Source organism: Ambystoma mexicanum, chromosome 2p (assembly GCF_040938575.1).
Source record: "Ambystoma mexicanum isolate Mex_15411 chromosome 2p, UKY_AmexF1_1, whole genome shotgun sequence".
Taxonomy (NCBI): Eukaryota; Metazoa; Chordata; class Amphibia; order Caudata; family Ambystomatidae; genus Ambystoma; species Ambystoma mexicanum.
The window spans coordinates 172876379-172888592 of record NC_090923.1 but is presented as its reverse complement, the minus strand read 5'-3'; the positions used below and the strand labels follow the sequence as shown (position 1 = coordinate 172888592).

General features: G+C 45.9%; 1 protein-coding gene across 4 annotated transcripts in view; it reads left to right on the top strand.

Moving 5' to 3' along the window:
* IFT122 (intraflagellar transport 122) overlaps positions 1-12214 on the top strand; it is a 1464758-nt gene that overhangs the window by 1201665 nt on the left and 250879 nt on the right. For all 4 annotated transcript variants that reach the window (XM_069643447.1, XM_069643448.1, XM_069643450.1 and 1 more), the window contains exon 25: positions 4934-5045. In XM_069643447.1, the coding sequence (XP_069499548.1) occupies positions 4934-5045 (112 nt within the window). The remainder of the gene's footprint in view (positions 1-4933; positions 5046-12214) is intronic.

Genomic DNA, 12214 nt, shown 5'->3' with positions numbered 1-12214 from the left:
CTCTAACTCTGCACTCAACCAAGAAAAGGACCTGGGAAAACGGCCCGCTGCAACTGCTGTTGCCAGACTTCAAAACAGTGTGTTAATAGTGCACTCAATAATGTTGAGTGCTTGCATACTTTATTCACAAGATACTTGTGGCTAACGGTGAGTTTTGTGTTGTTAAAATAATAGTGCAATACACAGAGATGTCTGCTTATCTCTAAGAAGATAACATATTTTCAAACATAATGGTGGTGTAATTGTTTTACTGACTCCTTGATTTTGGTAATAAGGGGTGTTTAAAATGAATGTTGAAAACGAAGAAAGGGGGTGTTTTAAAAGAAAATGGAGACGAGCATGGGTCAACGGTAGATTGAGAGTGCCACAAGCCGGGCCAAAGGTTAATATGGAACTAGATTGCTCACTGCTTTCAATGAAAACTGCTCTGCGCTCAGATACTTGGGTTTCGGCTGACGCCCAGTCGCAAGCAAATTGATACCAATGGCTGTCCGTTAGATCCCCTACTGTAATAGTCGATTAGGCGAGTGAACTTTCTAAGATACCATGCTGTGCCCATCACAGCTGTGGAATAAGCAGATTAGTTTGGTCACATTTGCTGAAGACAGTCATGGATCAGACCCAGTTTTGGTTTCAGCACCTTTGGAGACATATAACAAAGCACGCTTCTTCGCCTAGATCCACACGTTCCCACCCCCTGGTTGCTTGTAGGTCCTTTGCTGCCAAATTGCCCCCCCACTCCAGTCCCTCTCTGCCACCATTAACTCCCCACTCCTTTGTATCTCTGCTTTCCTCGCTGTCTAGATCCCCCTGTGACCTGTAAAGTGCTACATTGCTCCCTGAAGATAGGTCAGGGCACAATGATATGATATGGCATGTATAACGTGCCTAGACACAAGAGTTTCAAGGCGCGAAAAGTATCCTTATGATGATAATACTTGCACTTAAACCTAGCGAAATCCTAGATTGATTTTCCACAAGAGTGTCAAACTGCTAACATTGAAAAAGTGGGTTAATGGCTCAATTAATGAGACCGCGTAGGTTTAGGGTCGCTGTTAAGCTAGCCTAGAGCTATGTAGACAGCTGCATGGGACATCGCTTGGGGTGGAGGGTGGTGTGCAAAATGTCATCTGAGAGCAGGAACTACAGCATCGAGGGGCATCACAATGACAAGTCGCCCAAATCAAAACATGGACACCTGGACGGACTCTTTTTAACGTCTCTCGTCATCTTTTTCCTGTCTTTTATTCTCTCACTCTTCTCCGTTTCTTCTACCCCATGAACGGCGTAACCTGCATGATGTTTACGTTCCCGCAGGCGCCAGTAATTTCACGTGTGCTGAGTCATGAACGCCACTTCTTAAGACCGGAGCTCAGGAATCCTGCTTTGCAAAGCCACTGCAAGTGCATGTGAGGCTAATGGAGATGACGCAGATAGGTAAATGTGATCCAGCACTGATGATTGGCACGTGGAGTTTAGTTAGCTCGATTTTCTGAAATATAATTAAACAGTTCCAAGCCATTTGTCAACCTGATACTACCTAGGCAGTGGTGTCCGTTTGCGCTAATCAAATAATATTCTATTTATTTTATGTTTGTTTCAACAGTGTGAGCTGTTTAATTTAAACTGTACCACAATTTAAATCGAATACATACAAATAATGAAGTATTGTACTGGTTGGCTATACCTCACGTATTGTACACCGATCTAGTGCACGCTCTCCAGTATCTCCCCACCGCCCCCCAAACTCTTTCTGTGTGGGTGGGATTCATTTTGTCAGATGCACAATTGCTAAAGGGAGCCCAGCTGTTGCTGATCACTGCTCAACCAGAGGAGAAAAAGCAGATATCTCGAGTGTGGGGTGGGGCTGTGTGTGTGAATTTTTTGCTTGCTAAAGAAGTTATTAAACGAAAAGGAAACTATTAAATTGTAAACTGTCTCTTTTTTAAAAAAAAAATGCAATGTTAATTTCTAATGATCACCAGAACATATTTTAGACATAATAAGAACATTATACTTGTCTTACTGAACAATAACACCAGCGAGAGTTCCAGCCTGCTTTGCATTAAATCAAAGAGCATTTTGGGAACATAATGACTACAGATATTTACATTTGACAACTATGTCTGTGATAAAAGGGTTGTATGCTTGAATGCCTAAGTGCATAATGCACACTGGTCTTGGTGCTCATTTAATTTTTCACAGCACTTACTGTAACACTAAATTATTTGTAACATTGAATCATATATACTGATTCACACGGCCCCAGGGCTTGGATGCGAAATCAGAATTACTGAGCAACATCAGTCACTCCATTGTGGTCCAAGGACTATCTTGAGATAATGTTTCCTTTCCCCACACAGAATTGTATCCAGGTCTCAAGGTAACGATATCTGTGCATATGCATATGCTCAGTTCCCAGTGCACACACATCCCAAGTGAATTAGGTTTTCAAGGCACATCAAGACAAAGGGGGGAGGAACAGGGATGGAAAAAAAAACTACTAGACCTTGAGACATTTGGATCGTGCAAGTGCTGTAGCATGAATTGCAGGGGGGAGAAGGGGAGTGCAGGTAGGGGAGAAACAGGGATGAAGAAATAAAACCGAAATGTTACTACTAGGCCTTGAGACATTTTGGTTCATGCAAGTGCCAAAACATGAAATGCAGGGGGGGGGGGTGTTGAGGGGTTGAGGGGGCTGCAGGTCAGGGAGGAACAGAGATGAAGGAACAAAACAGAAACGTTCCTACTAGGCCTTGAGACATTCAGATTGTGCAAGTGGGGTAACATGAAATGCAAGGGGGTGGAGGGGAGTACAGGTCGGGGAGGAGCAGGGATGAAGAAACACAACAAACGTTCCTACTAGGCCATGAGACATTCGGATCGTGCAAGTGTTGTTAAATGAAATGCTGGGGGGCTGGGGGGTTGTAGGGTTAGTACAGGTCGGGAAGGAACAGGGATGAAGAAACTAGTCCGTAACGTTCCTACTTGGCCTGTGACATTTGAATAATGCAAGTGTCGAAACATGAAATGCAGGGGAATAGGGGGGTGCAGGTCGGGTAGAAACGGGGATGAAGAAACTAAACAGAAATGTTACTCCTAGGCCTTGAGACATTTGTTTCATGCAGTGCCAAAACATGAAATGCAGGGGGGCGGGGGGGGTGGATGAGAGTACAGGTCAGGGAGGAACAGGGATGAAGAAACAAAACAGAAACGTTCCTACTAGGCCTTTAGACATTCGGATCATGCAAGTGCTGTAACATGAAAAGCAGGGGGGGTGGTGGAGGGGAGTGGGGAGTACAGGTCGGGGAGGAACAGGGATGAAGAAACAAGACAGAAACGTTCCTACTAGACCTTTAGACATTCAGATCATGCAAGTGCTGTAACATGAAAAGCAGGGGGGGTGGTGGAGGGGAGTGGGGAGTACAGGTCGGGGAGGAACAGGGATGAAGAAACAAGACAGAAACGTTCCTACTAGACCTTTAGACATTCAGATCATGCAAGTGCTGTAACATGAAAAGCAGGGGGGGTGGTGGAGGGGAGTGGAGTACAGGTCGGGGAGGAACAGGGATGAAGAAACAAAACAGAAACGTTCCTACTAGGCCTTTAGACATTCAGATCATGCAAGTGCTGTAACATGAAAAGCAGGGGGGGTGGTGGAGGGGAGTGGAGTACAGGTCGGGGAGGAACAGGGATGAAGAAACAAGACAGAAACGTTCCTACTAGACCTTGAGACATAAGTGCTGTAACATGAAAAGCGGGGGGGGGGAGGTGGAGGGGAGTAGAGTACCGGTTGGGGTGGAACAGGGATGAAGAAATTAGAAACATTCCTGCTAGGCCTTGAGACATTCGAATAATGCAAGTGTTGAAACATGAAATGCAGGGAAAAAGGGGGCGTGCAGGTCGGGGAGAAACGGGGATGAAGAAGAAAAACAGAAACGTTCTTACTAGGCCTTGAGACGTTCTGATCATGGAAGTACCCTCGGGGAGGAACATGGATGAAGAAACTAAACTGAAATGTTCCTACTAGTCCTTGGGACATTCGGATCGTGCAAGTGCTGTAACATGACATGCAGGGGGGGGGGTGGATTGAAGTGCAGGTCGGGGAGGAACAGGGATGTAGAAACAAGTCCGAAACATTCCTACGAGGTCTTTAGACATTCATATAATGCAAGTGTCGAATCATGAACTGCAGGGGGAGGGAGGAGTGCAGGTCGAGGAGGAACAGAGATGAAGAAACAAAACAGAAACATTCCTACTAGGCCTTGAGACATTCGAATAATGCAAGTGTCGAAACATGAAATACAGGGAAAAAGGGGGGGAGAAACTGGGATGATGAAACAAATCAGAAACGTTTCTACTAGGCCTTGAGACATTGTAACCCAATATCTGGAATGTGTGGGTGATGTAATTGCTTATGCAAGGTGTGGCCCCAAATTCATGGCCCAGTGAAAGATGGCTGCCTATACAAGTGATTTGTGGGGCATTTCTGCAGCAAGGACGGGATTAAGAATGCATACAACCTTATTAACTTCAGATTTAAAGACCACACTGCAACAAAAGTAGGAACAGGGTCATCATTGATCAACAAACTGATCAATATGTTCAATTTTGTTGTGGGGCATATATTGTGGATGCCATCTTATTTGTATGTATACAGTGGACGAACCAATTTAGCGGTATGTGGAATGGCCGTGGTGGTGTGTAAATCCATTACACTGAAGTCTCACATAGATCAAGGAAGGTGCGTTGACTTATGTTGTGCCCTGTTTTAAGTGTTGCAGAGCTGCATTTACCTGTACATTTCAATACTTGTAACGTTATGCTTTTATCATGTACTGCATCACATGTTTTTCACTGTGCATACCCATTGCAGGTCAGAGGCCTGACTGCTTCTGCTAACTTGCATTTTCTTGTTTGTGGTTCCTTGCAGGAGCTCGTTCCCATGTGTTACAGGTGCTCCACCAATAACCCTCTCCTGAATAACCTGGGCAACGTCTGTATTAACTGCAGGCAACCATTCGTCTTTTCGGCTTCGTCGTATGGTGAGTCCTGGAGTTGAGGGAGGGTGATCAGCTGCAGGTTTCTTTTACTTGAGGCCTCCAGACTGAGACCAGGTAAAGCATGAGGGCTTCTGCATGCTGGAAGCAGCCATGCATGGTTATTTGAAAATGTCAAGGGATTTTTTTTTTAAAATCACCCAATGCCCATTCAGAGTGTGGTGGTATTCCTATGATAATTTTGTAGATATACCACCAAACTCAGTTACGGTTACTGCATCTTAGTCTGGCAGAGGTACTGTTGCATTATGAGTGGGAGGATGTTGGTGTTAATCACATTTTTGCAGTTAATAGGATTCCATTGAGGGATTTACCGTAGACCGTAATTAGGTGTGTGGTTAATCCTCCACTATCAGCCATTAATGTCGATGATTTACCTCCAGAACTGTGCTGGGGGAAAGCCTCTGCTCCAAAGTCGAACATGTAATTTGGCAGTGCGGTAAAATTGGTGGTAATATGGCTTTCACCCCCGCTGTGGGCAGTGGACATGGGCTTAATGACCCGTCTGGGCCTCAGCGAGGGCTGTGGGCCGTTAAAGGCCATGTCTGCCCCCCACAGCAGGACTAAAAGCCATTTGCACCCCAGGATTTATACCTATAAAAAAGCAAATGAAAAATAGGGAAAAGGCATTTCTATGGTGATGGCTGGGAAACGGGAGGAGTGCCGGGACCGAAGCAGAAAGCTCTGGCCCAGCAGATAAGTGGGGAGGGATGGGATGGGATGGGATGGGCAAGGGTTAAGGATTGTTTGCTGGAGCAGGGGCGTTGGGGAGGCTACAGGGAGTGGGTCACTGTTGCCTCCCCACATTAAAAAATAAAAATGGCCCCACTTATGGAAGGGTCTCGGGTGGCTGGAAGCAGGAGGTGGAGAATGTGTAATCTCGTCCGCTGTTCCAGCCACCTGATCGGCTAAGCACCCTTCTCTGGGTGCGAATTCCATTACCACCAAAAAGTGTAGCTGTAATGATAATGATAAAAGCAGTAATAATTCACTGCACCGCCAAACATACAGTGAGGCCCACAGTCTTGAAAAATCCACAGTGAAAGTATTTATTTTGAAAAGTATCAATTTCTTTAAAAAGGAAAAATGCTTGTACAAATTGTAAATCGTTGAAAAGCCTCTAAAAAAAGAACTCCTTTTTTCCACCCACTCCAGCTAGCGTTGTCTTATTCGGCACATCACCCCCTCTCCTATGCCCCAACACACTCATGTCTGCTCCATCCACCGTGGAAAACTCAGACATGTCCCTGCTGCCTAGGCTATAGAAAGCACAAAAGATGTGCCAAAAAGCAAAGAACGTGTATGTACTCCCACCAAACACTTCTTCAAAGGTGAAACATGAAGCATGTCTTTGAAAAGAATATTTCTTTTTTAGGTACTTTTTTTCCTAAATGATTAATTTAGGTAGGTTTTGTCAGATTTTTGAGCATTTGATGTTTTATCTGATTTTTCCATCGAACAGTTAGGGAAACAGTATTATTCATTTCAAATCCATTTGCGATATTATTAACTCACTGTTTCCAGCGTGATTAATTTGAATGTCTGCAGTTGCTCCATAGTAATCCACCCACCCTCTATTTTTTAGGCATCAGTTTAGAATAAGAAGTTTGGAAATATCTTTGTTGGGCTTCAGGCCTTCTTACGTTGTGTAATAAATTAAATATGCAAATATTAGCATCTCTGCGATTTTGCCCCCTTTCTGGTAGACTTTGCTCTGATCCTCTTTGAGAAATGGAGGACGTCAAGCCCAGCATGAGGATGTGTTTATGGAGTTCTTCTATGTTATTTTCCCACTGGGCTCGGGCATCTGGCATGTGGAGCCACACCGTCTCCCCATGACGCTGGAAAGGCTGGCTTCATGGTGTTAATGGAGAGACAGCTCAGCTCTCATTTCATAAGCTCATTTCAGGCTTAGCCGGTAAGACTGTAGGACATTGGGTGTAACTTTAAGGCACCGCCTGGGTGTTTTCTTCACTTGTAGAAGGAATTGTGTACACCGGCATGTGCAATCAAAAAGAAATGGCAGGGAAGATGGTCACACAGTTTACCAGTGGTACCCTGTTTCGATGAACACAGGTAGGGCGCACTCAGCCTGGTAGACGCAAAACACACCTTGCATTCTTGCCGCTGGATAGCTACAGTAAATGTGAAACTCTTTTCCCAGACTGCTATTTCCTAGTCTCTCGGAAATATGACCCGAGACCTCTCGCGTGCCTCTTAGGGCGCGTTCTTGGACCTAGCACAGTCTCTCATGTACAATGCGTAAACGCGATTCTCAATGCCTTGGCATAGAACCAAACGTCTTGTTAGGGAGAATTCTCTGTTAAGGATAATTTCCCAAACCTAGTGAGTCCCCCAGCAGCTTTGCTGGATTTTTGGGGTTTATTTTCTTCTCCTGCTAAGAGTGAGACTCTTTTTCTCCCACTCTTAGACATGATTTGAGGTGTTCCTTTGACTTTGTATGTGTTCTATGGGCTATGGGGTCCTTTACCCCATAGGGTTTCATGTGTTTTTGATATGTGGATTACACAGCACCCTCCGTGCAGTAACCCAGGGGGGTCATAGTGACCCCCAAATATAGACTCCATACCCTGGGACTGACTACTGTCTCCCAGGGCATGTAAAGTCACCATACCGCCGGTTTATTAAATTAATATAAATTCACCGGTTGGTATTTTTTGCCGAAACCTGGTTCCAAAATGGCGTTTGTGTTCGCTTCTGTGACTCCAACCCAAGTCGAGCCCTTTGTTCCATTTTTTGGCGGGCTTCACCACAGAAGCCTCCAAAAGTGGTGCCACTCTGTCTGGGTACCACAGGGGATGTGGGAGGGAGTCTAGGCACCCTGGACTGAGTTGCCTCGGCAACTCAAGTTGCACTCTTGTGTGATAGGCCCAAGTGGTGAACCGCCCGGCTCACCACTTAGCATGTTTGAGTGACAGCTAGGCTGAATGAATGGGGGTTTTCTGCATAAAAGCATGGCTTTGGGGACTGGAACTTCAGAAGTCGCCACAGGACCTAAAGAATCCGAGGAGGGAGAAGCCGAGCCGACCTGCAACAACGACACCACCGGTGGAGCCCTGCTGAACTGTCTCACCACTTTTCCCGACGACAGAGGAGATCTCCAGTCCGGAGAGTCTTCTTCCTTTGACTGGTGGGGATAACCAGTTTGCCCGTCTTTTCGCCTTCCTGGACCATCTCGTGGCCGCCTTGCCCGTGCCAAGCACCCCGGCAACCGGAATACTACGGTTTACCACTACCGCAAAGAAAAGGGTAGTACCTTGTAACCGGGAAACTCTGCGGCTAATTTCTTCCCTGGCAGTGCAACGACCTTCATCTTTCCTCCACAACGAGAACTCCTCTTCCTCTGGACGAAACACCGACTTGCACCCGCTGCCAGGAACAACTGCCCCCGCTGGAGCGTCCTTCCCATTTCAGGTACTGTGTCCCGCCTGGCTTCCCTTGCGACAGATCATTCGGTGTGACAGTAAATCCTCGACTTTCTAACCTGGGTTAGCCTGGGGCCTTTTAACTAACTTTTCCTGACTTGATCTCAATCTTTTGTGAGCTATCTACAAAGACTCTTTTGGGCATAACCCCACTGTGTGATCCTGGACACATTTAGCTTGCTCTCTCTGAGTGGGCCTGGCATATGAACTTCCTTGCTCTCCAGTAGACTTTGCCTAACCTGCCTCACTGTGGTTCTTTAAAAAGTATTGAAATGTGTGTGCTTTCATAACTTTGCCTTTCCCCTCCCTTTTTATATAACTTATTAGAGTGCCATCGTATGTTAAGCGCTCACCTCTGTCTGAAAATAAGTGGTGTTTCTCATTAAGACTTGTCTAATAAGTAATCAGGGTTGTATATATATATATAATAGTGACTGGGTGTTGAATTTACTTACCTCTTTTTGTGCTAGTGTAATTTACAAGTGTGTCTTTAAATAAATAATTATATACTTTTACCCCAAAGCTCTGGTCAGTGTTTGCTTGTGCTACTGTATCTCTGTACCTATTGTGTATACTCTATATACTGCCTAACTCATATTGAGAGAAGTCTGACTGCTCAGCCACAGCTACCAGGTAATTCTGGGTGGTACAGACTGCTACCAATTGGGTTTACTGCCAACCACCTCTAGTCCTAAATCTTTTGCAGTGGTCCCTAAGGGAACTGCACAGGTTTCTGCCTAACACGTCTTTTCACCAAAATAATTAAGATGGAGAAAGTGCTGCGCTACGAAGTCATCAAGACGGCCCATGAAGGGCATTGGGGAGCAGACACCACCAGAGACAACTGAGGTGTCACGTGTGGTTCACGTTCCTGGATGCTATGGTGGACCGGTGGGTGAAAAACTGTGTACCTTGCCAATGCACAGCCAGAGCTGAACCCCCAGTCCCGCACCGACCAACCCAAATCCCAGACCGTCATTGGGAAAGAGTCGCTGTCGATTTCTACGGACTGCTAGAATCAGGTGACTACCTACTCCTCTTCATAGACGAACACTCCAGATTCCTGATTGTCAAGAAAGCGAAATCCAGGTGGCCGCCATATTTGATGAAGTCATCAGTGAATGGGGGATTCCCGAAGTCATCAAATCAGACAATGGTCCACCATTCAGTGGCCACAAATTCGGAATGTTTGCATAACACATGGGATTCAATCATCAAAAATAACACCACGATGGCCCCAGGCCAATGGCATGGCAGAAAGGTTCATGGCATCCATCAAGTAGGTGCTACAAAGAGCACGTGTGGAAGGCATACCACACCAGGCACTATGCCGAATGCTAAGAAACTATCGCAATACGCCCCACAAAGCCACGAACAGAACACCAGCAGAGCTGATGATGAGGTACCAAGTCCGCACGAGGATAGTCAGCAACTCGGGAAACCAGCCCGCAGCAGACCCAGAAGTTCTAAGGAGAGACGCTGAGAGAAAGGAGAAGACAAGACTAGCGACAGATGAGCGCAGAGGAGCTCGCCCGAAGGAGTTCCGGATATGGGATGAAGTATGGGTCCAACAAACCATGCAGAGAAAAACTGATCCCCAGTTTGCATCAGCGCCCCTTCAGGTCACGGCTCTTCATGGTTAAAGGGTCGCAGGTACGTCATACATATTCTCAAGGACGTAATTTCACCAAAATTCCAGGTGAAGCGGAAGTGACAACACATGACCCTTGACCTCTAATGACATCACAGGAATTGATGTAATTTGACCCAACCCCAAAGTGACATCACGGAAAGCGATGGAACACAACATTTCACCCCTTGGCAAAACAGGAAGTGCCATCACATAGCATTGTTTGTTTGTTTGTTTGTTTGTTGTTTATTGATTTATAATGCGCGCCAGACCCAGAGGTAACCGGGCGCAGCAGGAAAGAATATGCAAAGCTTACAATGTTACAAGAGTCTAGGATTTACAATGTTACAAAATTTACAATGATGCCGAGATGTACAGTTTGCATGCTTACACTGATGCAGGTATAGGCAACTGGTTAAAGACAATTTATATACAAGATGCAAAGGTTTGCAAGCTATGTTAAGGTTATATACATTTGTTGAACGACTTCTAATAATACATATATACAATTCAGTTAGGCTAGAGATACAGAGGTATCTGAGGGGTGACTACAAGTTATTAGAGTTAATGTGTTTGATAAAGTTCCTTCTGAAGTGTGAAAACGGTTGGTGTGAAAACGAAGCGTTTTTACTTCCCTAGAAACCTGTTAGGTAAGATTTCCACAGGGCTGGTAAATCTTCCTTGCCTGGTTCAACTCCAGAACTTTTTGCTTTTCTAGTGAGATATTTTCCATTAATACCTCAGTGAGTGGGAACCTTTTTCCACACTCACCTGTCTTTAACTCTTTTTATGGGTGTCATTTTTAAGACTCTCCATAGTGTCTTTTTAAAGTTATCATGTCTAACAACTTATTGGCAATAAGTGCCTGTTGTTGCTGGGTTGCCCTAGGGGCTCCCCATTTAACTTTCTTGTGCTAACCTTGAGTGAACTACAGTTCCCAAGGGTAGAAAGGATCTTTGGATCCCTTTTACATCTTATTCTGTGAAACCAGCACACCCCACCTTATGTGGAGTGCTGGGGAGATACAATGTATCCCCTTTCACATTTAAACTGTAACAATTCTGTTACAGTGACAAGCTTACCTTTAATGGCTGGTGGCAGTGATACCTTTTACTAATTTGGTGCACCTTTACCGCGTGCTGTAATCACAGCTGCAGTAAAGGCACCTAAGGGTGCTCATTTTTACCAAAATGGCCCCTGTCTTCTTTTTCTGCCATTTTAGTGTTTCTTGTCGTTTCTTGTTCCTTCCCCTGACATCCAGGGCGGGAAAATCCTTTGTTTGAGTTTTGTCTTCGGCGGGAGTCCCCTGGACACCCCGCCCAGGCTCCAGTCAGTCTGTAAGCACAGGAAGTGGGGGAGGGGTCCCAAACTTCCCCCTCCTTTGTCTTAGGTCTTCCTTCAACTGGGCCAAATCCCAGTGGGGGGTTGGCTGTCCTGATTGGACAGCCAAACGCCCCTTTCTTGTAAAATGCGGGGAGAGAATGCAGAGGTTGTGTTGCAGTTCCTGATAAATACTGGAAACCTGGAGGCTGAAGTCATGTCGACCACTGGAACTGAAAACTGAAGAGGATGACGAAGGAAAAGCGGCGGGAATGATTTCCAGCGGCCGGAGAGCCTGCTTTGTAACCGGAGCCTGCTGCAGCCCTTCCTTCCGATCGACCTGGGGTCTCCGAAAACGACGACCCGAACCCAGAGGCTGGTGAGACCCACTAGACTCAAGACGACCTGCATTTTGAGCCATCCCACGGGTTCCTGCGACCTTGCGTTCTTGCAATACCCCAATACCCTGGGACCTCCTGCCACTGTGCGGTGCACGGTCTTCCGAATTCCGAATCTCGCTGAAACTTCGTGGGCATCTTGGCCTATCTCCAGAGACACGAATCGAGTCCAAAAAGTCCCCTCACAAGAGTGCTGGACCTTTTAAACGACGAGAATTCAACCGCGATTTTCTGTCTTCTTCTGTGCTCCTTGAAAAGGCGCCAAACCCGCAGAACCGCATTCAGCCGCGAGAGAAATCTTGCCTAGAGCCTTCTTCATTGATCCCTGCTGCAAAGTCCCTTCTGAGGTCTTGTGTTCAG